General features: G+C 48.3%; 2 protein-coding genes across 2 annotated transcripts; one reads left to right on the plus strand and one right to left on the minus strand.

Moving 5' to 3' along the window:
* Positions 1–392: 392 nt before the first annotated feature.
* LOC135825887 (uncharacterized) lies at positions 393–8,970 on the plus strand. The gene is made up of 8 exons (XM_065338523.1): positions 393–771; positions 2,251–2,341; positions 3,768–3,809; positions 4,026–4,098; positions 4,641–4,749; positions 5,179–5,302; positions 6,311–6,461; positions 7,517–8,970. Exons 1-8 carry the CDS (start codon positions 743–745, stop codon positions 7,849–7,851), a joined length of 954 nt encoding a protein of 317 aa, XP_065194595.1. The 5' UTR covers positions 393–742; the 3' UTR covers positions 7,852–8,970.
* A 1,642-nt stretch (positions 8,971–10,612) lies between these two features.
* Positions 10,613–26,311, minus strand: LOC135825751 (mucin-12-like). Its single transcript, XM_065338371.1, has 10 exons — positions 25,015–26,311; positions 24,034–24,403; positions 23,383–23,515; positions 22,680–22,743; positions 22,379–22,456; positions 16,624–16,676; positions 16,112–16,346; positions 14,300–14,370; positions 13,245–13,359; positions 10,613–11,938 (listed from the first exon to the last, which is right to left on the minus strand). The coding sequence occupies exons 1-10, from the start codon at positions 26,251–26,253 to the stop codon at positions 11,870–11,872; spliced, it is 2,427 nt and encodes an 808-aa protein (XP_065194443.1). The 5' UTR covers positions 26,254–26,311; the 3' UTR covers positions 10,613–11,869.
* Between the last annotated feature and the right edge of the window lie 191 nt (positions 26,312–26,502).

A 26,502-nucleotide genomic window follows, 5' to 3' on the forward strand; every position in this document is an offset into this window, starting at 1 on the left:
TCAAATTCAATCATGTTTCCATGTACATGATGTACGCGCTATCCAGCCATGTGGCGTGAACAGATTGCTTGACGTGAAAGGTAGCGCGAGTACGAGTCGTACCGTACGCGCTCGCGATCGCGGTCCGCGGACGTGTCAGTGACACGTGAAACGAAAAGAATTTTTTGGCGGGTAGTCGGCAAAAATTAAGTGACGGTCCCTTTAGTCCTTCGCAGTTCATAACCCCGTTATCTGGTTATCATGGTTATGAACTCTTGGTCCTACTGTAGATGCTGGCCTGATATGAGCGTGAGCTGCACTTCTGCTGAAGTTCTGGCCGCAAGCTCCGCGCAAAAATCCAGACAAAAAAAATGATTCGCGGGGGATTTGAATGAAAGATTAGAATACTGAATAGAAAAGCTGAACAGAACGAGTCGAGTGTCAGTGGATGAAGAAGACACACACTTACTGACTGGCCCTCATTATGATATGAGGCTAGGCTCATCACTGCAAGAACGAACTTTGATTTGCCACCTAGACATACTGCTAGCACTACCACGTCCACATTCTTTAGAGCGACATAAAAACACAGGTTCTGAGGCAAATGTCCAGCCGCGCCAGGCTTTGCAAGTGATTCCGAGAAAGAGAGAGGGCCAGTGTTTTCAACCGTGGTGAAAAAGTCAGTTGCTGCCTCTCTGCTACACCGTTCCGTTGACTGCTGTCCACACACGACTGGAGGATTGAGAGAGTTAGCAGAACAAACATGCCGAATGAGCCGAAACGAGAGACCACGTAGGTTTAGCTATCTTTGTCCCCTGGCCGTTTTGGAAAAGAGGGAGAGAGAGAGAGAGAGAGAGAGAGAGAGAGAGAGAGAGAGAGAGAGAGAGAGAGAGAGTGCGTGTGTGTGTGTGTGTGCGCGCGTGTGTGTGTATGTGCGTATGTGTGTGCGTATGTACATGTAAGTGCACGTATTCGTATGCATGCGTGGTGTGTGTGTGTGTTTGTATTATGTGTGCTCATATGCACGTGTGTGTGTGCATGTGCTGTGTGTGTGTGTGTGTTTGTGTATGCGTAACTATGGAGTAACGATAATGTGCATAAGTTTGCCGCTCCATGCAAAGCCTTTACGATGATGGCTTTTGCATGTCCTCTTCTTTTTCTTTTTTTCTTCTTCTTTTTCTTTTTTTCTTCTTCTTCTTTTTCTTTGGTGACATACAAAGTCTACGGACTGCGTACGTAGGAACAATTCGTAGAAAAAAAAGAAAAAAAGATTTTGTTGGTATAATAAGTACATGGAAGCTGTAAAGCCTATAAAGGTTCCTGTTGTAGTGGGAAAACGGCATACCGGTAACTGTTATCAAGAGTACATAACCCCCCAGATTGTGCAACGCCTGATCCAGCTCTGCATAGGGTATTGGTCGAGCGTAGTCGGATCTCCTGATGTCATGCGTACACTTCACACCAGCGCAAGGCCGGTCTCGAGGCAGGGCACCGTTGTTTTTGATCAGCGAGTACCCGCGACTCCCCGGGTTCCGCTCAGGTGTGTGCGGTATTATGACGCAAGGGTCCGATTACGCTCGACCAAAACCCTATGCACAGCTGGATCAGGCGTTGCACACTCTGGGGGGGGGGGTATGTACTCTTGCTGTTATGGGTGTGCATATGCTGGGGATACAGGTAGTCATAAAGGCCACTGTGTACATGACTTGTACTGTACTGTTAGATAAGTTCCTCAAATTGCAGGAACCGCACGACCATTTCTGGCATGTCTGTGATGGCGGACGATGCGGTGGCGGACGCTCCATAATCCACCCTGGCCCTGTAGAGGCTTCTGCCAACGCAGCGGAGAGTCAGGTCGTGGGTCGGCATTTTCATACTCCAGATGACAGAGGGGGCCATCTGGCGAATCCTCAGCCGAGATTTTGTGGAGGTGCTGCTTCAGGGGTGGACAGTGGGTAGCGCAGCGCGCTGTGCACTGGCCATGCGGCATACTGGTAACTGCAAACACTCTAGCATGCATACCAGTATGTGTGTGTGTGTGTGCACGCGTGTGTGTGTGTGTGTGTGTGTGTGTGCATGTGTGTGTGCGTGTGTGTGTCTGTGTGTGCGGGTGTGTGTGTGCGTGTGTGTGCAGAGAAAATCTGTGGGTGCACATCCAGTGCATTTGCAAATTTGCATGCTTCTCTTGCGATGGGCGTATACATGGTACATACATGGTGTGCATGTATTTGTGTGCGTGTGCGTGCGCGTGTCCCTTTCTTCTGATGGCAGGCTGGAGCGTGGCACTCGTATCAGCCAGTACGCACCGAGACACACGGTGTACATACGCGATCTGCCCGAGATCCCTCGCAACCTACCAAAGGTCAGTTGGTCGCGTTGACGTGGCCCTACACTACTATGATTCTTGAGGACTTGTTTTTACCCGGGGGAATATACGTCCATATAGTTCCTATTTCCCCTTGTGTTCATGCACAGTAGAATGCCCGGTATCCGATCGTCAACTATCCGAACGGTCAATTATCCATTAAGGGACAGCATGAGGTTTTGCTGATTTCTCACCATCCGCAGCACCTTTGGTAATGGTGCAGAGATGTGTATATAGCAGCCTGATGAAAATGTCTACAGACAGGAGACCACCGCCACGAGGCGACCGCGAAAGGACGAGATCGTGGGGCGCTCTGGGGGTACTTTACGGTACATGTACCGTAGTGCGACGACCAGCGTTTGTGCATGCAGACCTCTAGATGACATCACACCTGCATGTTATTACCAAATATTCTCTATTATAAGCACAGGTCTCCATTACTAGCACAGTCTCTAATACTAGCACACTGTGAGCACCTTTCGAAACATTATAAGCACAGTCTCTATTATTAGCACGGTCTTGGTGGAAATCAATGCTGCATGCATGATATCTAGCATGTATTTCTTCTTGCTCTGTATGGATATATTGGTTGAAAAAATATAAGCGCAGTCTCCAATATAAGCGCGGTCTCCAATATAAGCACGGGGTAGAGGGGTGTTGAAAAAATATAAGCACGGCGCTTATAATAGAGAATATACGGTAAGTCACCGTATTTTCTCTAATAAGAGCCCGGGGTTCTTATTTTTTCAGTGACAGCTCTACCCGCGCTACTATTAGAGACTGGGCTATTATTTTTTCAATTGTCAACTATCAAGCCAACTCCAGTCTATACAGGCATAAACTGACCATATCAAGACTGATTTTTCAACCCTATACTCAGGAATATTGTCAAAACAGATGTTTCACAATAGCATTGGCGCCAGGAAGGAAGCAGTAGACCAAAAACCTCCTTAATATGTTCTTGGCATGTTGTAATGCTGTTTTATATGCAATCAATATACTTGTTGCATACTCCAATTGTGACCCGCGCTACTATTAGAGACTGTGCTCTTCTTATTTCAAACCACCCTCACCCTGGGTCATTATTGGAGACTGGGCTATTATCGGAGACCTGGGCTTTTATTAGAGATAATACGGTAGTTGCAGATATCGTGAAAACAACAGTACATCCTGCATTGTGTGACCTGTGCAATTACTCCTTGCCACATTCGAGGCCACAAAAGTCCAAGAACAGGGAAATAGAAATTCAGCCAGGTTTTGCAAAATAAGGACAGGTATGCCATGGCAAAATGGAGAAGCAGATCTAAATCCCAGATTTTTGAGATTTAAAGTGGGCTTTTATTAGAGAAAATACGGTATCTACGCTTGATGTAATCTTGATGTGAGTTTGTGTTTTGCAATGTGTGCGCTGTACATTGTTCAGGTTGCGTCCAAGTGGATGCGGGATTCTCTGTCACCGTACAGGGTGAGCGGCGCTTGCTTTCGTGTTCTCTCGCCCTGTGTGTGTGTGTGTGTGTGTGTGTCTGTGTGTGTGTGTGTGTGTGCTCCTGTTGTGTGATTCGCCTTTTCCGGCAGCCGTGCCTGGGCATAGAGCACTATTTGCAGCAAGGACCGTAGACACACTGTGTCCGATTTGTCGTATCATGCGCCTGTGTGTCTATTGCTGTGCACGTTTGAACAGGTGATTATGACGAATGCTGTGGCGTCACTCAACAGCCACGGCGGGAAAATCTACTTCGGAGTCACCAGAGAAGGTATGGGGCCATTCCATATAATTACTAATTAGAGAGGTTCTGCACTTCTTCCAGTTGAGCAACTTTACGTAAGTGGGCGGGGAAAACCCGTGAATTCGCGAGTTTGCACTCCACTTACGGAAAGTTGTCTACGGAGAGTACATAGGTAGGGCTCTGATAACGGAGGTACTCCTTAAGTGGATTGGGGTGCACATCTATGACTCTCTCCCCAGGTCGACCCGGCCATACACTGCCGCGGTCCGAGTTGCCAAGGGCAGCTACGTGATTCGAAACTCCGTATGGCGGAACACAAATCCGCATGCAGTGCACGTAAGACTTTCCGTAGATCGACTGAGTTATGCGGAACCTGTCTATTACAGCTGTATCAATTATTTTTCACGTAACGAAAAGTTTACGAGTAGCTATGACCCTCTTGACCTGCCCGGTACGCGAACCCGTCAATTTTTTTTCGAATATGACCCCCCCCCCCCTCCGGTCTGTGGAAACCTCCAGTAGTGGGGAGGTGACTTTAATTGCGCGCCCGTTGTTTGTCCTGTCGCCAGGGATTGTTGAAGGTTGCGTCGTCAACAGAGAGACAACGGACCACTACCAGCTGATTTGCGACGACGTCTTCTCCAAGATACAGCCTATCGTACCCCGCCAGAGCTTTCGGTACGTTTCCTACTCCAATTGTGAAATGCTGGGTTTTCTGTGTGTCTGTCTGTGTGTGGTGTGTGACATAGTTCTCAGTTTACCTGGTTGAGCCCATAGCGCACACACACACACACACCTGGTTCCGTTCCAGATTGCGCTGCTTGGAGTCTCACCGCTCTTTTTTTCTTTTTCTTTTTTTCTTGCCAATGCCATTGTTGCTGTTTCACCTGGCCGGGTACAGTTTCTTCATGTTTGAAAACTTTGGATTTGTTTGAATGTTGTTGTTGTTGTTGTTGTTGTTGTTGTTGTTGTTGTTGTTGTTGTTGTCGTCGTCGTCGTCGTTGTTGTTGTTGTTGCTGTTGCTGCTGTTGCTGTCGTTTTTGTTGTTGTTGATGTTGTTGTTGTCGTTGTTGTTGTCGTCGTTGGTATTGGTGTTGCACCCGGCAGGGTAGAGTTTCTCCCTGTTGTCATGAAAGGACGTTCAACACGCTTCCAGGTAATGTGTATACGTGTGGACGGCGGCAACAAGAGTGAGACCTACTGGGACAACTCCAATCCAAACATGCCCAAGGTAAGATGGTGTGAACACGGCAGAACGAGACAGGCAGATTGTGTGCGGTGTGTGTGTGTATGTGCATGTGTGTGTGTGCGTGCGTGTGTGTGTCTGGGGAGGGGGGAGGAGGTGTGTGTGGGTGTTCAGCCAGTCGGATCAACAGTACTTCACGGTACTACCTGTAATACCAAGATAGTCGTCACCTGTCCACCTGTAGCTTACTATTGTATACCGTATTTCCGCAAATAAAAGGCCGTCCTCGTATACAACGCCTTCCTCGTATACAACGCCTTCCTCGTATACAAGGCCGGGGCAGGGGGCGATTGAAAAAATAGAAGACCGTCTCCGATTAGAAGACCGGACCTACTAAATGAGTCTTTGTTCTTGTGTTAAAAATAGAAGACCGTGCTCAAACTGTGGGAAAAAAATAGAAGACCGTGCTCAAACTGTGTAGAAGAAAATGGAAGAACGGGGGTAAAACTGTGTGGCGAGAAATAGAAGACCGGGGTCAAACTGGGTTGAAAGAATAAAAGACCGTCCTCGAATACAAGACCGTCCTCGATTATAAGGCCGGGTTAGGACGAGGTTGAAAAAATAGTAGACCGGCCTACTATTTGTGGAAATACGGTATGTGCATGTCCAATGTGTTTTCTTCTATTTGACATGTACATTTTAAAGTGGTGGACATCACGCAACTGAATTGTAAAGAAAAGAGGGTTTGTTAACTGGCAACCGCTCTATTCAGTTGCTATTCACACTCTGCGCATGCGCTGGATGAAAAATTCTTTATTTGTGATGTCGAAAAAATTATGACGTTTCGGACGTTTCGACATCACAAATAAAGAATTTTTCATCCAGCGCATGCGCCGAGTGTGAATAGCAACTGAATAGAGCGATTGCCAGTTGACAAACCCTCTTTTCTTTACATGTACATGTAGCTTGAACTGTTGTCCATGTAGGCACACTCGCCTTGCCTTCATCTTTAAAATCTGCTCATTTCTTGTCCGTCCCTCTCCGATGTGCCAGATGTACCTGAGAAGTAAAGGCATCGTGACAGGCCCGCTCGGTCCCAACGAGATTGGTCAGCTTGTCCTGGAGCGCTACCAGCAGTTCCTGCATGGTGGGGGACGCATCAATGCGATCGTCCGCGGAGCACCGGCTGCATCAGCAGCGGCAGGTCAGTGTAACGAGTTAGCAATACAATTTTGAATGGTGCCAGTCGGATGTCCAATAGGAGAAGAGGAGATTGTTGCAGTGACAAGTTGTTGCAGTAAGCCCACCCTGTGTGATGGGCTTTTTTCTTTTTCTTTTAATGGTGGCTTCAGGATTTTGCAAATACGAGTGAATAGTGCGCCGCAGACGTGTGGGGATTTTCTACAGGTTTTGGTTGAGCTTGTTTCACCAAACAAAATTATTTCGTTTTGTGAATAAAAGCACGGTGTGTTTGTGCTTCCTGTACACATGACGTGTTCCTATGCATACGCTTAGAAAAAGCTTCCCGTAAGGAAACGTCTTCTTCCACTTCTGTGTACTATCTGTGGCGGCTGGACAGTGAGCGAAAAATCATTCTACCTGTACTTTATACAGTCTAACCTCGTTAGGACAAACTTCAAGGGACCGAACAAGTTCGTTTGTCACACACGGAAAGTTAGGTGTGGTCCTCGAAAGAGTGCTCAATGCACCGGGGTGCAGAGCTTCATACAAAAGGAATAGAATGGGATACGGAGCTTGGGTTTGTCTTATCGGGAGTTCTTCTTATCCAGATCTGACAAAAAAATTGATATGCATAATTATTATCATATGGATTGTATTTATGTGAAGGTGCATGCTGTGGCTATTAGATGTAAAACATTTTTTCAGAACATAACCCAGCAACAGGTATGTACAATGTGCAAGGAATTCATGACAGCATTACATCCGCCTTGTAACATGTTTTGCCACTACAAGAGGCCTCGACTATCGCCATATCGGGAAAAACTACAGCCAGCGTCCACACGGGGACCGAAAGTTCGTACTATACGCTGATTTTGTTCAAATCACGCTTGAAATTAGTCCGTCTATTAAACGAATAATTTTGACTTGATATGATGCCTGGCTCTAGTTCGTACTAAAGGAAAGTTCGCCTTATCAGTGTTCGTCCTAACGAGGTTTAACTGTATCATCAGAGTTTGTTGTGTTCATTTTCATACCGCATTTAACCTGCCCCTGTCTCTTTGCTTTGCTGTTCGTTAGGCTCGAGAGTGCCGCCATCTGCTGGCAAGCGTTCGGCTTCAGCTGCCACCGATGTCCAGCCGCTGGCAAAGCGTTTGGCAGCAGCCAAGGCACTCAAGGCGTCATCATCATCGACGTCGAGCAACCAGCTCAAGCCGACGACGGCAACAGCGGCGGCGGCAGGCTTGAGGGCTCCCGTCGTGTTTGACGACAAGCCCGCGTCCTCAGCCAGGGTTACGCTGCGACGATCCTCAACTCTACGTCCCACCGCCGGACCCGTTCGCCAGCCTCCGCCGTCCGCCGCGGGTGCTCGTGGGAGAATCATCACCGTCGTCGAAGAGGACGAGGAAGGCTGAGCACCGCTCGCCGGCGGCTCCCCCGCTCGCGCGGATGCTGCCTACGCCTTACCAGCTGCTCTGGACTCGCTCAGCAAATGTCGCGCACCGCGTGACTAGAACTAGTATTGCTTACTCCAGGCACCGCGTGACTAGAATTGCTCCCTCCAGAGCACTGTTAGCTGTTAATGTTAACCCACATCCGCGGTGGACTACATCCATTAACAGCATCACCTAACCGTATCATTGTCAACGAAAGTCACCAGATTCCGTCGCCAAGGTGGCCGTATTGCGCCACCCGGCAGCTGATAGCAGGCCGACCATTAGAGACGGATGGCCACCGTCGATGATGATCTTCAGCAGGCTGCGACATGGAGCAGTGTGGAATACTCATGACTCAAGCCCACCTTTTAGTGACGTGTGGCAATCTCGTGGGTCAACGGAGTGCTACAAACGAGTACAATGGAATCTTGGTGTATGCACTGCCTACGTTTGGCCACACTGGACTTTCTCTTCTGCGTCGTGTTACGGCAATTGGTTTGCGTGGCGTGGCGGTGCCTTGCCATGTGTGGCTGGCGATTGCAGTTCTCATGTGTGCTGCGTCAGTGCACACACTATGTGTATGTGTGTGTGTGTGTGTGTGTGTGTGTGCATGTGTGTGTGTGCATGTGTATGTGTGTGTGTGTGTGTGTGTGCATGTGTATGTGTGTGTGTGTGTGTGTGCATGTGTGTGTGTGTGTGTGTGTGTGTGTGTGTGTGTGTGTGTGTGTGTGTGTGTGTGTGTGTGTGTGTGTGTGTGAGTGTGTGAGTGTGTGAGAGAGAGAGAGAGAGTGTGTGTGTGAGTGTGTGTGTGTGTGTGTGTGTGTGTGTGTGTGTGTGAGTGCGTGTGTGCGTGTCTTCGTGTGTACGTTCATGTGTTTAGTGTTGTAACGTTACCGGCCCTCTGGTGTACCACACTCAGTTTATGCCTTTCGTTAGAACGTCGGTGTTCCCTCCATTTGTGTTGCGATTGGCGGTATAACTGAGATTACTCGGTGAGGATCACTATTTTGTTTTTGCTTTTTTTAAACTATTTTTATACATCCAAAAAGTAAGAAAGACGACCCGGTTTGTGCGGGTTTGAGTCAGGTTCCACTGTGAGTATGTAGTTGCCAATGTGAATGTGCGCGAGGTGAAGTTTTAAATTGCGAATTTGGCTATGCGTCGGAGCTACCCTCGTACTAGCAATGCATGAATGCATTTTTGGCACACTGCCCGTCATGACCTAGTCACGAGTTGAATGGGGAATCAGCTGAGCTGGGGCATTGCTGCATAATAGTTCGGTGTGAAGTGAGCTAAGCGCCCTTTTTACATGCGCTGGCTCCATCTGCTACAGTTTCAGGCTTCCAAGTACCATTTCTCTCTGAGACTTTGGACAGTTTTGTACGTGATGCATAGCAGCATCGCACACAGGCATTTCTTTTGAAATCTCCCGTATTATGCAAAAAAATCGCTGCTCGTAAATCGCAAGGAAACTGAAACCCAGTCAGCTTGATCGCCATGCATTTTCACTACCTAATGAAGGCAGCATGAGAATTGCCATCTGTCATTCTGACAGAGATGCCTGGCAGTCACACTGTGCTTACACAGCTGCATAATGCCGTTTATTATTTTTATTTTACTATTATTATTTTTTCGGCAACGCAGATGATGATGATGATGATGAATGAAGGCAGCGCACCCATAGCTCAGAGTAGCCCACTCTTTTATAACCTGGGAATATCGAATGGAGTCATATATTTTTATAGAAAAGAAAAAGGACCAAGGAACTACAAGACTAAGTTACGCTATACTAGTAATCATAATGTACACTACAGTCCATTCATCGGAAACTGGCCCGCTGGCTTTTAAAAGTCGGATTTGGGCCGAATTGAGGATCAAAAACCCACTTTAAATCTCAAAAATCTGGGTTTTGGATCTGCTTCTCCATATATTTTGCCATGGCATACCTGTCCTAATTTTGTAAAACCTGGCTGAATTTCTATTTCCCTGTTCTTGGACTTTTCTGGCCTCAAATTATGTGGCAAGGAGTAATTGCACGGGTCACACAATGCAGGGTGTACTGTTGTTTTCACGATATCTACAACTATGTGTGGGAGACACCAAAAAGTTAGGGTGGCAGTTTCCAATGAATGGACTGTAACACCAGCACGTAACTTGTACGGTACTTAAGGGTGCGTTCTTAAATGCTCCAGCTTCTAGAAGAAGAAGAAAAGAGAAGTCAAAGAAACTGGGATTCTTCAAGGACGGGTCTCGAAGAATTCGGAGATATTTTGCAGATGTCAAGCAAAATGGAGCGCCAAAGGGACCGTGATCTTGAGTGCCACGAAAATAGTCTGCGCTGTGCGTATGCGAAAAGGGAAATGCGTACACTCATGATCAACACGTGGCTTTTAGCCTAGTTCGCATGCGCTGATCCGAAACCGCGGGAATCTCCGAGTTTCAACCACCTCTGAAGCTTGGAGAGCTTGGAGAGCTTTGGAGAGCCTCCTGAAATTCGGAGAGGATATAAGAACAGCTCTCGAACTTTTCGGAGAGTCCCAACTTTTCCGAGAGGATTTAAGAACGCACCCTTAGTTCCTGGGTCCTTTTTTTCTTTTCTATAAATAATTTATCCTTGGCTCTCCATCTGAGTCCATTCATATATTTTTGCACACAAGCCCGATAGTATACTGTTTGTAAACAAGTGTAATCGACTACTAGTAATCGACTACTAGTAATCGACTACTAGTAATCGACTACTAGTAATTGATTGTTGAACTAAAGAGAAATCGGGCGCGGGCAAAAATCCATGATCGGTCCAGACCTAAGTGAAAAAAATGAAAATCAGTGGTGCCAGTAATCAACACGTGCAAAAATAACTCAGGGGGGTTGTGAACTTGGTAAGCCTGGATATGATTTGTGCGCAAAAACAACACAAACAACAGCAACAAATAACAGCTATGAAGCACGCGAGCGACCAAAACACAGAGAGAAGTAAAATACCTAGAAAGTTGGAGATCGTCCGAAACGCCTACTTGCTTAAACGACGGGAAGAAAACAAACAATGTCCAGCGCGTCACGCCACGGAGATTCTGGATGCCCGCACCCACACCGCTAAGTCCAGCCAGGACAGCATGGGCAGCGGCAACAACAACAACACCTACACAGCCAGAACGAGAAGAAGGAGAGAACATCGGAAGCCACGGGAGCTACACGAAAATCGATGAATCCCAGGGCGGTCGAATGGGTGTTCTGAAGCCGCACTTGCTATGCACAGTACAAGTACATCAAATCATACAGCAGACTACGGTAGCAGCCGAATAGGTACTCCGTGAACGAAAGGAGAACTAAGGTATACGCTAGGGTTGGTATGATGAGTTCCGAATACGGCTGAGCAGCAATGCATGCGAGCCAACTAAAAAGCAGCAGATACGGCCGAGCGAGCGCCAGCCTGGTGCAGACCAACTACATGATACGCACTGTGTTGAAGTGATTCTCCGGTGACACCATGCGGCGATGGTACCGACCGCGTCCGCGCGGAATTCCGCGGTCATCGTACGTGCGTGCCTCGCGTTCCATATACTTGTGGAAACAGGCCGGAGAGAGCGCAGTCTTTGAGTGGATGAGATGCACGGTGGTGCCACAGCAGGGAGGTGCACACTGTGACGCTCCGATCTCGACAACAAGAACACTAGAATGATGGTTTCTTCTTCTGGGCTGCACAGCGGCACCCACGCGCACGCACCATCCATTCCCAGCATCATAATCAAGTCACGCCATATGAACGAACACGGGTGTACGGCGAAACCAATGCACGAGACACGTAATGCATTCAGCGGGTCAAAAACTCAAAACCAACGCACCGAGTGCGTGCCGCGACGTGCGGATCTCGACAGCAACACACACACGCACATACCGCGTGAGACGGACGCACACAGACGTAGGGCGAAACTAACGCACGAGATACGTAACGCATCGGGTGGGTAAAGCCAACACACTGGGTACAGCCAGCCACACACTACGCTGTGCGATTGTAGTAAGCAGTGACCAGGGCACGATCAGTCGCTGACAGTCCGCGAAGAACTTGCTGCAGAGAGAAACGAGGTAGAGCGAAAAAAAAAGAGAAAAGAAAAAAAGAGGTCAGCATACTGTAGGTATGTAGCAGCAATAATTATACAATAGCATGTGTACACACACACACACACACACGTGTGTGTACACGTGTGTGTACACGTGTGTGTACACACACGTGTACACACACACACACACACACACATACATACACACACACACACACACACACACACACACACACACACACACACACACACCACCACCACCACCACCACCACCAACAACAACAGGCAGTAGGGTTAGAGCAACAAGGGTCAGGGTTGGGGGCAGCCCACAGGCAGTAGGGTTAGAGGCAGCAACAAGGGTCAGGATTGAGGGCAACAATAGGGAATAGGGTTGAGGGCAACAATAGGGAGTAGGGTTGAGGGCAACAATAGGGAGTAGGGTTGAGGGCAACAATAGGGAGTAGGGTTGAGGGCAACAATAGGGAATAGGGTTGAGGGCAACAATAGGGAATAGGGTAAAGGCAACAACAGGGAGTAGGGTTGAGGGCAACAATAGGGAATAGGGTAAAGGCAACAATAGGGAATAGGGTAAAGGCAACAATAGGGAGTAGGGTTGAGGGCAACAATAGGGAGTAGGGTTGAGGGCAACAATAGGGAGTAGGGTTGAGGGCAACAATAGGGAGTAGGGTTGAGGGCAACAATAGGGAGTAGGGTTGAGGGCAACAATAGGGAGTAGGGTTGAGGGCAACAATAGGGAGTAGGGTTGAGGGCAACAATAGGGAGTAGGGTTGAGGGCAACAATAGGGAATAGGGTAAAGGCAACAACAGGGAGTAGGGTTGAGGGCAACAATAGGGAATAGGGTTGAGGGCAACAATAGGGAATAGGGTAAAAGCAGCAACAGGGAGTTACAGTCAGGGGTAGCAACGGAGACTCCTTCGATTTAGGCTAAGGCCTGTGGAGAATCCATAAACACATTAATACAAACGGGGGATCAGGGCTAGGGCAGCAATAGGTGATATGCCAAATAACGTGCAACTAGACTTGAGAAGGCATTGCAGAGTAGTTGCATACAAAGTTCAAAGTTGTACGGTTACCTTTGACTTGCATTCCTGCAGAGCTCAGGGACTACCATGTACACATTGTAGTATAATTCGCATGCAACTTGCGTGCGATGCCCTCTCAAGTCTAGTTGCACGTTATCAGGATGTACACATTGTAGTATAATCCGTATGCAACTTGCGTGCGATGCCCTCTCAAGTCTAGTTGCATGTTATTTAGCATATCATCTATTCGTACCAGTACCTATACCATACCTGGTCTCTTGGAGCCAGGAAGCGCCTTGCCGGTTCCTTGCAGGCATAGTGGTAGAACTCCGTCTGCTCGTAGTACATGTAGTCGGCGTTAGACACTCGCCGCCAGCGTAGTACCCTGCACATACACACGTGCACGCACGCGCGCGCGCACACACACACACACGCATACATACCCACACATGCATACCTCAGACCTGCCCATCGCGGAAGCGATGATAGCGAACAGCTATGTTAGACATAGCAACTTGTGCTGGGATTACACCATTCAACAGCTTGCAGGGCTGATGAATTGACCGCCACTAATTTTAGCCTGGTATCCACCACACAGCTGATGAAGTGGCTTTTTCTGGCCAGTGAATCCCTATTTTTCATTTTTTTTACACACACTTGCCACACCACAACATACTCCGGCATACACTGGCTGTTGGTAACCACCCAGGAGAATGAAAGAAGAGCTAGGAGAATGAGAAAGAGAAGAAAGACGTGTGCGACCATAATCGTCGGGAATTGAACCTGCAACCTCTCGATTGGAAATCGACTGCACATACAATACCACTACACCATATGGGACACACACATGCATACACATACACACACACTTTGAAAAGTATGCACTGTACACTGGTACGGATATACATCTGTACTATGGGCCTCAAAGGGTTAACACAACAATGACAAACAATACCGTATTTCCCCGTAAGTTAGTACGTACTAACTTTCAAACTTAGCAGCCACATGAGTACTAACTTTCGGGGGTGGTACTATCTTTCGGGGAGTACTTTTTTTATCGGGGGTAAATGACACGCAGTGGGAAGCCTGCGCAACTCCAGTGTCCGTGCATATGATGTATGTACTGTACGGTGTCTGTACATGTAGGACGGGTACGAACTTACTATCTTTCGGGGGGGGGGGGGACTGTCTTTCGGGGTGATAACCTCGGCAGTGGAAAGTGTATTTTTTATAGGGGGGGGGGGGGGGGGGGGGGAGGGTACTAAGTCATTGGGGAGAACTAACTTACGGGGAAATACGGTAGTGTGGCATGGTGCAGAACCTACCCAAGGGCGATGGGATGATGGCAAGTGCGGCACATTGCACGGTTGCTAGGCGATATTTCAAAACTGTACACCTGCGCACACAGACACACATGCACAACCCATGCACATGCACACCACACACACACACACACACACCACACACACACACATACACACACATGCAGACAATTACTTTCGTCCTGGACACGATACAAACCAGTCACCCAATGCCTCGAGAAGTATCAACATTGTCTCACGCACTCACAGCAGAGCTGAGCAGCATAACTGCTACCCATTGGATGACAAACCATTAGAACGACTACAGTAAAACCAAGAGTACATAACCCCCCAGAGTGTGCAACACCTGATCCAGCTCTGCATAGGGTCTTGGTCGAGCGGAATCGGATCTTTGCGTCATAATACCGTACACATCTGAGGGGAACCCGGGGAGTCGCGGGTACTCTCGGATCAAAAACAATGGTGTCCTGCCTCGAGACCGGCCTTGCGCTGGTGTGGAGTGTACGCATGACATCAGAAGATCCGATTCCGCTCGACCAAGACCCTATGCAGAGCTGGATCGGCGTTGCACACACTGGGGGGTTATGTACTCTTGGTAAAACCTGCCAAGGTGATCACTCTGATAAGGTGAACTAAAAAAGCTTTCGCTTTTTGACGAAGAGTGGTACATATGATTAACAAAGGTAGGAATTATTACGGTACTTTTCCAGACGTTTCGTCGTTCTGAACAACAGCGCCAGTGGATAAAGAATCTGTACCACTCTTGGTCTGAAAAGAACAAAACCTTTTTTCGATTTTACAATGAGAGTGGGTAACCAATGGCCTGTCCATGATCAATAGTTACTCTTAATAAGGTGAACACCAGCCCTGGAGGACCACCACAAATAGAAACAAGCGGTGCGATGATGTCCTGTTACATTCATTGGCAAACAACACGCTGCACGCTGTACAGTAAAACCTGTCAAGGTGGTCGCTCTGTTACGGTGAACACCAGACCTACAGTGCGTTTCAAAAATATAGACGCGCGATTACAAAAAAAACGTTAGGCCAGCATCTATACCACATAAAATCTGTAAAATTAATCACTTTGTGCATAGAAATTTCGAAATTGAGCGTTTGCTATCCGATCGCTATAAAATCTATATGAGAGTAATTGCGGGAAGGACCTGAGCAACATTCCGAAAAAAATTCTCAAAAGCTCCAGCCAAATTTGAAATATTTCAAAAATACCATGCGTCTATATTTTTGAAATGGACCGTAGCGGACCACCACGGCCAGGAACACTGGGGCACTGTTTGCAGTTACATTGACCCTGGATAAGAAGACCGCCTGTACTACACGACGACCACATAGGCAGGGTCCCATGAGCGGTCAGCTTAGACAGGTGTCACAGTAGATTGCCAAGCAAGAAGAAGAACACTTCACAACACCGGCCCGTGACCTTTGTTTTTTTGTTTTTGTTTTTTGTTTTTGTTTTTTTTGTAGTCCCCTGTGTTCTCTTGCTGTTGTTGTTGTTCTCTTCCATTCTATGTAGGCATGTGCATTTTGAACTACTTTCAAAAAAAAAATTAAAAAAAACCCCGAAGACTCCCTTGATGTAGGCCAAGGCCTGTGGAGAATCTACTGTCGTGGACATGGAAATCCAATCAGAGGTCAAGCGGCCCCAGTGCGCTGGCCATGCAGCCGTGAGTGAGCAGGCGATCAACATGTGCACTGTGCATGCAACGTTCTGTATGCACTGACGGCGCCGGCTCTGGTCGTTCGACCGGATTTCCATGTCCACGACAGTAAAACTACAAAATACACTGTACATACATTAGTCTCCGGACGCCGACCGTAGCTATCCTCTGACGCGTCATCGTCATCATAGCTCTCGTAACCATACGGATAACCACCATCATCGCCTTCATCATCGTCGTCGTCTTCATCGTCGTCGTCGTCTTCATCGTCGTCGTCTTCATCATCATCATCGTCACCATCCCCAACCTGGTAACCGTCCAGGTTGATAATGGCTGGCTGCACATTCACGGTGGTGGCGCGTGTGTTTGCCCTGTGTTACGACAAGAGAGAGAGAGAGAGAGAGAGAGAGAGAGAGAGAGAGAGATAGAGGGAGGGAGAGAGAGAGAGAGAGAGTTGCCATAAGCCCATTGTGCATTGCCAAATATGGGATGTAGATGAGTAATGCGTGTGAGTGCGCTGTGACCCGGAATGCACTGTTCAGCATTCTGCACACAAACACAACCATACCCAGATGGCCGTGTGGAGTGTCGGCGGTACAAACGAAATCATTGCGCAATTAACCCTTTCACTGTATTTGCGGTACGTACCGCTTTGCTGGTGGAGCGGCCGCGGCGGCCGCTGACTTGGCTTCCTTTAGTTTCTGCACAACACAAGGAAAACAGCACGAATGGAACGATACACGTCTCCACGTTGAGTTCAGACAATGCAAGGAAGACAACACGAGTGGAACAGTACAGTACAGTCGGACCTCGCTTTTCCGGTCCTCGTTTATCCGGATCCCTCGCCATCCGGAAGAAAATCGTTGGCCACCAGTTTACAGCACATGCAATGCTTACAAACAGTATGTGTGTTCAATTATCCGGTTCCCTCGCCTATCCGGATATTTTTGTGGAAAACGGATGTGTGCGGCTAAGCGAGGTCTGACTGTACTGTTGGTCGCCAAAGAACTGGGGAGTCAGCCTCCTAGTCCAGACCGTTCTTATTTTCATGTACCGTAAATTACCGCCAGAGCGCCCCACCATCTCGTCCTTTCGTGGTCGTATTGTGGAGGTGGTCTCCTGCCTGTAGGTCATACAACACGAACTTTGTACACATATTGCACGTTGTGCAGACAATCCGTACCTTCGAGCGGACACGAGCTCCACGCAAAAACCTGCTTAGTGTGACCTTAGTACACTAAGGTTCTCACACCGTACAAACTTCGTTGCATTCTGCCATACGCTATTCTTTTCCCCGGCTGTAAAATCAAGGTGGGGCGCTCTGGCGAGACGGGGGCGCTCCGGCGGTACTTTACGGTACTACAGTCTATGCACAGTCGATTCACCGTGTATACATCGGTATGCGGTGTTTGGCGAGATCCTAGACTGGCCGGCCTTCGGCGCTCCGTTCTTCGGCGCTCTGTTCTTTGGCGCCCGCCAGTACAGTACAGTACATGTGTTCAGACTAAGTTCAAACAGAATACGTCATAATACAGTGCTGCAGGGCGCCGAAGAAGGAACAGCATTGCTTTGCTTTGAGTTCTTTTCAATAATTGTATTGGGTTTTAGTTGCATTTCTATTTATTTTAGAATTGCGATCAACAGAACGAGCTGAACCGACATTTCACAAAGGCTTTTATTGTATTCAAAAAACGAGTGGATACGAAGGCAGTGAAGAAGATGGAAGAAAGAAAAAATGTGATATGGAGAAAATGATGAACAAAAAATCGTACTTCGAACTAGTTTTCGCACAACACTCCTCAGGAAGCTACGTTGTACTAATGAAAAACAATCCAGAAAGATACTAATGGGGAGAAATGGAGTGAGAAGAAACAACACCTATGAAAATGATAATGCTAGCACTAAGGTAATAACAGGAAAAACTGCGAAAGCACTTAACGAACTTGTAAAGACTACTAGTATACTGTGACACAAGATATGACACCATGGCCAACCAGGGCCAAACAGACAGAACAAGCTGCTACTAGAACAATTTCAAACGAATAATGCTGTCCTTCTGGACACACAGATTAGGCTTATGAATACGTTGACAAACAGCTTCTAACACACTCATATCTTGTGTCACAGTATACTAGTAGTATTTACAAGTTTGTTAAGTGCTTTCGCAGTTTTTCCTGTTATTACCTTAGTGCTAGGATTATCATTTTCATAGGTGTTGTTTCTTCTCACTCCATTTCTCCCCATTAGTATCTTTCTGGATTGTTTTTCATTAGTACAACGTAGCTTCCTGAGGAGTGTTGTGCGAAAACTAGTTCGAAGTACGATTTTTTGTTCATCATTTTCTCCATATCACATTTTTTCTTTCTTCCATCTTCTTCACTGCCTTCGTATCCACTCGTTTTTTGAATACAATAAAAGCCTTTGTGAAATGTCGGTTCAGCTCGTTCTGTTGATCGCAATTCTAAAACTATTGTCGCCTCGACGCCTATTTACATATTTCAGATTGAGGTACACACAAAATCAGATAGATTTGCTGAATGCTGTGCTGAGGAAACGTTTCTACTGCCGTAATGTCGCGTATAACGTTTCGTTTCTGACACGGTGTCTGAACACTGGTGTCTGTCCCTGTGGTGTTCAGAAACGCGTTCAGAAGACCAAGGCCTATCATTCCTTATCAATAGAGAGAGTATTTCTCAAAGATGATATTGCCAGGTCGCGTGACTCTTTGTCCAATGCCCGCGTCCAGTTTAAGTACTTATATGACCGTGCGCGTTCGTTTTTGTCTGCCCATGACTTCCTACGCTTCTCGCTGCTCTTATCCGAAAACGATGATAGACAACGGATACGACTGATCGCTAAGTATGACAAGACCTTCACCTGGCTTCGAAAGAAAAGATATGGCCAGGTTACCTTCAATCCAAACAGCATCATCAACATGTCAGCCTTGGAATTGACTGATGTGCAAAAAGAACTCCTTTCCCGCGGAACAGACTTCGGAATTCCGCCTTCTTGTAACAACAAAGAAATCGTCATGACAGAATTTGAACTGTTTTACAGGAAACTATTATGCTTTTCGCCGATTTCCGAGGCTCAACAGTCGGTGTGCGCAGCTAAACTTAGAGCAGAGGCTGAAGAGCATTCCGAACAATTACCAGACCGAAGTTCTTTCTCATTATCTCGCGAGCATCTCAAAGCCCGTAAAGAATTGCGAGCGAATAAGGACATCATCATAACCAGACCTGACAAAGGTCGTGCTACAGTCATTATGAACAAAGCTGACTATGTTGACAAAATGATTGTCATCCTTGCATGCTGATACATCTAAATTCCAAGCAATTGGCCCAGTAGGACAGTTTGACAGAACCTTGAAAGTAGAGCCAGAGTTAATCAATTACCTAAAGAAACTAAAAGCCGACAAGAGTATCTCTACACATGAATTTGACTTGATGAAGCCGGTCGGATCACTACGTCCTCGCCTTTATGGTTTACCAAAAATACATAAGCCTACATGTCCTGTCCGGCCAATCGTCTCCATGACAGCTTCCCCACAGTATTCAATCTCTAAGTGGTTGTGTAGGTTGTTGAAAGTTGTTGAGGAGCACTACTGCCGACACACTGTCAAAGATAGTTTCGATTTCGTAGAGAAGCTACGGGCCCGACCTGTTCCAACTCACTCACATATGTGTTCGTTCGATGTAGTGAGTTTGTTCACAAACGTACCGCTGGAGGAGACAATTGATATTTGCGCGGATGTGTTGTACCGTGTTGACGAAGTTGACACTCCGTGGCTACCTGAATGTGCTTTTCGACGTTTGATGTTGTTAGTCACAACTGGCGTCGAGTTTTCGTTCAATGACGTGATGTATAAGCAGATAGATGGAGTAGCCATGGGCTCTCCGTTGGGTCCCGTGTTAGCTAATGTCTTTGTCAGTTACTGTGAGTGCAAGATTGATGCGTCTCTATGGCCGAGTCTTTATTTCCGTTTCGTTGATGACTCTTTCACATACTTTGATTCCATAGAAGACAGCGAAGTCTTTCTTGGTGCTCTCAACAGCCTTCACCCTTCCCTCCGCTTCACATGTGAGCACGAGCAGTCCAGCAAGTTATCCTTCCTCGACGTACTTGTTGAGAAAACCGAATTTGGTAGCGTAACATCGGTGTATCGTAAACCGACATTCACCGGACAATACATTTCCTATGACTCGTACTGTTCGTCTAATTATAAAGTCAACTTAGTAAAGAATCTTGTGGATCGCGCCAAACGGATCTGTTCACCTTGTAAACTCAGTGGTGAGCTCGAATTTCTCCGTTCAGTTTTCACCAAAAACGGATACCCAGGCGACATGTTGGCAAAACTGTTGTCTACAGCCCCCACGCCGAAACATGAATTGATAGGGCCTGCTCGTTGTCCTGTCTTTTTGTGCTTACCATGGAAGGGAAAGAAGTCTGACAATGTGAGTCGTGAAGTTCGTGCGATCATCAAACAAACCTACTATGCGGTACACTTCATACCCGTCTACACAACGATGCGTTCGTTCACGGTGTTGAAGGACGTCCTACCAACCCATCATTTAAGTCATGTAATCTACAACTTTGAATGCCGGAATTGTGCTAGCCGGTATGTTGGTAGGACTGTTCAGCACCTGAGCGAACGCATCAAGCAACACACTCCTTTACACATTATCCCACGTAGCGCACAACTGGAGCGTCCCACGCGGGGAAGACCCCGTAAACAACCACTACCTCCGCCAACACAGGACCTAGCGTCCCACTCGGCAAGTCCACCACTGGCTCCCGTGGCCATGACCAAGTCACTCCCTCCACCAGCGGAGGTGGATGTGGCTTTGGCGACGCCACGTGTGTTGCATGCAGACACGTTTGCGTCATCATCGCTTGCTGCATCACCGGCAGAGACGACAACAATACCTACCTCAATATCAACGAGACCCAGAAGAACAACTGCGAATTACACCATGACCTATTTCAGTACGGAAGTACAGAGCCAACGGAATGCACAACAGGAGCGTGAGACAAGGGATGGGAGGAGACGGGACCTGATTGCTCCAAGGCAGGACGTCGTTGAGGAGGATTCGGCCAGTGAGTCCGGTGAGTGTGAGAGCGAGAATGATTGTGTGAGTAAGAGTGGGTGCGAGCGTGTGTTTTCTAGTAGGAAGTCATCAGTGTATAAGCATCTTGTATCTCGTCCTGATTGCTGCAAGGTGTATTCTGATTCTTCTTTTTCTGTTTTGTGCCGTGCTCGTCATGGTTATAAGTTGCAGTTGAGTGTGTTAGAAGCTGTTTGTCAACGTATTCATAAGCCTAATCTGTGTGTCCAGAAGGACAGCATTATTCGTTTGAAATTGTTCTAGTAGCAGCTTGTTCTGTCTGTTTGGCCCTGGTTGGCCATGGTGTCATATCTTGTGTCACAGTATACTAGTAGTCTTTACAAGTTCGTTAAGTGCTTTCGCAGTTTTTCCTGTTATTACCTTAGTGCTAGCATTATCATTTTCATAGGTGTTGTTTCTTCTCACTCCATTTCTCCCCATTAGTATCTTTCTGGATTGTTTTTCATTAGTACAACGTAGCTTCCTGAGGAGTGTTGTGCGAAAACTAGTTCGAAGTACGATTTTTTGTTCATCATTTTCTCCATATCACATTTTTTCTTTCTTCCATCTTCTTCACTGCCTTCGTATCCACTCGTTTTTTGAATACAATAAAAGCCTTTGTGAAATGTCGGTTCAGCTCGTTCTGTTGATCGCAATTCTAAAACTATTGTCGCCTCGACGCCTATTTACATATTTCTATTTATTGATAATGATAATGATGGTATTTTCGCCCGTACAAGAGCCTTGTAATACATGTTTTAGAAGAAGGAACGGGCTAGGAATTCACTGAGCAGTGAGCACATTTAAAAAATTCAAGGTTTGCTTGAGACTCAGTAAGACTGAGTTGTCAGCATCCATAGGAACCCCACCACCCTGCAAAGATCTAAGGCGCAGATGCAGCTCCTAAAGCTGTGGGAGGTGAGTAGATCAGCTCACCAGCAAAGTGGTCAAATGGACCAAAAATCCCAGGGAGCACAGTCATGCATATCGCTATTCAACTAGAGCAAAACCTGTAACTAAAGACCACCGTGACTAGCGAGCAGCCTGGTGCTACAGACCACTTCGCAAGGCACGGACGGTCTCACATTCACTATGGTTGTGCGGTGCAAACCTCTAACTAAGGACCACCTGCCACGAAAGACCGCTTTCTCTGGCCCCAAGGGGTGGTCGTTAGTCACAGGTTTTACTGGACATACACACACAGAGTATGATAGGGGTACAGTGCTGCCGGTGCTCAAAACAAACGCGCATGTGCACAGACAGACAAGCGAACCAAGTCTGATCTCCGGGAGACAAACCTTTAGCCGTGCCTCCCGGTCAGCTTTCTCATCCTCAGGAAGAGTCTCGGCAAAGCAGTCAATGGCATTGTCGAGCACCTAAGCAGAAAGAGAGAGAGAGAGAGAGAGAGAGAGAGAGAGAGAGAGAGAGAGAGACAGGCAGACAGAGAGACTGTTGGATAGTGGTTTCGAGTTGTTCTCTAGTGACATAATATCAGACTGCTGAATATCACAGTGCTCTACATCAGACAGTAATGCAACTCGTGTTCTGTAACCCCAAAAATTCGAATAATCGATTATTCGTTACTTTATTACTGTTTACCATTGTTCGAATACTGGTGGCCAACGAGGCAGGAGCACGGCACATTGGACAAGTCTTGTTTTTCCTGAAACAGACAGACATGCACGTGCGCGCACACACACACAAACAAGCAGACAGACAGACAGGCACGCAACATCAACACCCACTTCAGAGCGGCCACCACCAACAGAACCCCCCACAGGGTGCCCGGTAGACCGAGATGGCCGTAATGTCGAGGTCCGGATAAAGGAGATTTTTGCATTGTATTTTTTTGGGCATTCCCAACAGACCCTAAGGTCTTCTTACAGGGTGCCCTATGAGTGTAAAAGCAACTACGGCCATCGGCCGGAATGCAGTGGGCACACAGGTCCACGACGGTCGCCATGGATACGCATGCACGTACAGCTCAGCAGTGCACGCGTGAACTCTTGAATGGCACTTGAGGTGATCAGCGTCAGGAGCACACAAACAAGAGTGTGCAATGCCACTGCTGCTTCTACCTTCCGTGTTGATATCAACATTTTCATCGACTTTCAGTCATCACATACAACTTCATTACGCTATTTTGTAGCTCAAACGTTCAACGTCTGTTTCGCGAGTACTGTTCACCGCTCTCCACGTCGCCTATCCACAAACAACTTTGTACAAGATCTGCACCTTTCTTCAACAAATCACAAGGTCAGAGAAGGGACAAGGCTTGCAAGTAAGTATACACGCTACTTACTTCAGCCAGCTCTCGATGCACGTCCAGCAGAATGTGTGAGAGCACTTGAGTACGGTGGACTGTACCATCAACTCCTGACAGACACAGCACATGAACTGCTTGTTCATGTTATCCACCCAGCCAGGCATGGCAGCTGACAGCAAGATAAACGCACACAGACACGCGCGCACACACACACACAGACACATACACACATATGCGCGCACACACACACACACAGACACATACACACATATGCGCGCACACACGCACGCCCACACAAGTGCGCGCGCACACACACACACACAAACACACACACATAGACAAAACACAATAACTGCTTGTTTACGTTATCGACCTAGCCCGCCATGGCAGCTGACAACAGGATAAATACACATGCACACACGCGCGCGCACACACACGCACACACACACACACACACACACACACACACACACACACAACACATTAACTGTTTGTCGATGTTATCGACCCAGCCCATTATCGCAGCTGGCAACAAGATAACACACACATGCATACAGATACGGCGCATGAACAGTCAACCCACTCCCGCATGGCAGCACACACAAACACAACACACTCACACCTTCTTTTATCATAATTCAAAATTAATCTTCGACCTGACACATTACATCATCCCAGGGTTCTTACCCACTGGTGGTGCTGCTGCTGCGGCAGCTGCCGGCGTTGTCGAGGCAACTGCAGCAGCTGCTGGTGTCGCCGTAGCAACTGCTGATGCCGCCGAGGCAGCTGCTGGGGCAACTGAAGCAACCGTTGACATTGCCGGGGCAACTGAAGCAGCTGCTGACGTTGCCGAGGTGACTGCTACAGAGTGTGCCGTCGCACGCGCAGTGCTACCAGGATTCACAAGAACAACATCGTCGTCGTCGTCAGCATCACTGCCCTCGCCTACAACAATGACATTATTAGCCGCTTGAACGTTACCAACACGGGCACTGGCGGTGGAGGCAGAGGTAACGACAACATCTGAGCCATCAACCTGCATCTCTCCAGCAGCATCCTTGTGATCACACACAGGGCACCAGACACAGAACGAGTACAGGACAGTGTGAAGTATATACTGGGCAGGGGAGGGGGACAGAGAGAGAGAGAGAGAGAGAGAGAGAGAGAGAGAGAAAGAGAGAGAGAGAGAGAGAGAGAGAGAGAGAGAGAGAGAGAGAGAGAGAGAGAGAGAGAGAGAGAGAGAGAGAGAGAGAGAGAGAGAGAGAGAGAGAGAGAGAGAGAGAGAGAGAGAGAGAGGGGGAGAGGGAGAGGGAGAGGGAGAGAGAGAGAGAGAGAGAGAGAGAGAGAGAGAGAGAGAGAGAGAGAGAGAGAGAGAGAGAGAGAAGCATGCAAACATGCAGGTGAGCTGGCTACCCCCCCCCCCCCCCCTCCAGTTTTCTCTTAAAAGCAAATGAAACTTTTGCCAGATAGCTGCCCAATCGGTCAAGACAGCTGCAGCCTACTAGTACACCTGCTGGTAATCAGTGTAGCGAGCACGTTGTTTCAGCGAAAGAAAAAACCAGATGCACTCGTCCGCCCCCCTCCACACACACACACACACACACACACACACACACACACACACACACACACACACACACACATGCGCACACAAGAATGCGTGCTCACCTCGTGCGGTCGCTTCACTGCAGCAGACCGCGGTATGCGAAGCGGCGACAGAGACCCCGTGCATTCAACACCACTCGTCGCCGCAGTTGTCGTGCCTGGAGCAGCCAGACGTCGACCATCGCCACCACTAGCACTCACGGACTCCACAGCAGAGCCGTGGGACGCCGTCGCTCCAACGGCTGGAACGCCAGCCGGCGGACGGTTTCGTTGCAAAGCTGCCGATTCATCAGGCCGTATAGTCTGCACGCCTGCGAACAAGGCGCCGGACTGCGACTCCTCACGCGGCGGCGACGACTGCGACTGGGAGGAAACGGGCCGGTCAACGGACACGACAAGCTCGTCAGTGCCGCCGCTCGCTAGCGCCGCGGGAAATGCCACTGCCGCCGCAGTGCCAGTGTGCTCAGTCACCGTCAGCTCCGCAGCCACGGCAAGCAAGGTGGGATCTCTCCCCGGCGACACGGTGGTCGCCGCAGCAACTTGAGTAGTCGACGGCCGAGGCCCGGCGGCAGCAACAGCTGTTGCTGAAGCAATCCCGGCGTGTGCACTAGATGCGGCCCGAGCCGCGGCGTCCGGAGTCGCCGCGCTGTCGACTTGCTCTCGACTGACGGCCGTCAATGTTGCCGACGTGGGGCTGGCTGTTGTGGATGTCAACGATCTGCTAGTGCCAGTGGTGCGCGCACCGACGCACTGGCTGTACTGCGATGCTCTCGATGAAACAGCGGCGTTGCTGCACACGCGGGCAACGCTAGCGACGGCTGACGGCAGCCCGCCTGGATCGGCGGGACTGGCGTGCACGCCCTCGCCGACATCCGCGGCCGCTGATCTCGCCCCGGATGCTGTGGTAGCCGTCGTGCAGCTGCTGCCAGCCTGGGCAGCTGCATCAGTTCCTCCGCATGACGTCACCGATGACGCAATGAACTCGTACACCAGCTCCGACAAAGATTTGTCGCCTCCGAAGACCACCTCGTCGCCGTGGCGCAGGCGGACGGGAGTTTTCACGAGCACCCCGTTCACCGCCACACCATTCATACCAATACTAGTGAGGGTGAACACACTTTCCTCCTCGCCGGTAATGTGAGCGTGTAGTCGGGATATCAGCTGCGGCTTCAGGCTGTCCAAACACACATCATTGTTTCGTCGACGACCAAAGGTGGTAGTCTTGCCACGGGCCAACAGAATCTCTTCTGGATGGGTAGCCAGGTCGTAGCGCAAGCCACGATCATTCTTGAAGCGCAACATCGAAGCGAGACTCAAGTCCCATATCAGATCGTGCCTAGTTATCAAAATACTCAATTGATATACATATGTACAACGTCAAGTTTCTCAAATCAAAAAAGTCTGCACATGTGTCTCGTCTCGCTCTCGTCTCGACTCGTCAGCACAACACAAACGACGATCGCGGGATCGATCGATCTCACACTGCGCTGCAGTCATCAAAAATTACGCGGGAACATTTTGACCGCGCAACCAACCATGGCAACAACAATA

Source organism: Sycon ciliatum, chromosome 10 (genome assembly GCF_964019385.1).
Source record: "Sycon ciliatum chromosome 10, ocSycCili1.1, whole genome shotgun sequence".
Taxonomy (NCBI): Eukaryota; Metazoa; Porifera; class Calcarea; order Leucosolenida; family Sycettidae; genus Sycon; species Sycon ciliatum.

Excerpts from the sequence above, each read along its gene's own strand:
- LOC135825887 (XM_065338523.1), top strand. The coding sequence starts at position 743 with ATGCCGAATGAGCCGAAACGAGAGACCAC. Across the intron at positions 3,810-4,025 it reads ATTCTCTGTCACCGTACAGG|GTGATTATGACGAATGCTGT; the intron begins GTGAGCGGCGCT and ends ACGTTTGAACAG. Across the intron at positions 4,750-5,178 it reads GTACCCCGCCAGAGCTTTCG|GGTAGAGTTTCTCCCTGTTG; the intron begins GTACGTTTCCTA and ends TGCACCCGGCAG.
- LOC135825751 (XM_065338371.1), bottom strand. The coding sequence starts at position 26,253 with ATGTTGCGCTTCAAGAATGATCGTGGCTTGCGCTACGACCTGGCTACC. Across the intron at positions 16,677-22,378 it reads ACCGGGAGGCACGGCTAAAG|AAACTAAAGGAAGCCAAGTC; the intron begins GTTTGTCTCCCG and ends TGTGTTGTGCAG. Across the intron at positions 14,371-16,111 it reads GTCGGCGTCCGGAGACTAAT|GTGTACAGTTTTGAAATATC; the intron begins GTATGTACAGTG and ends CTGTGTGCGCAG.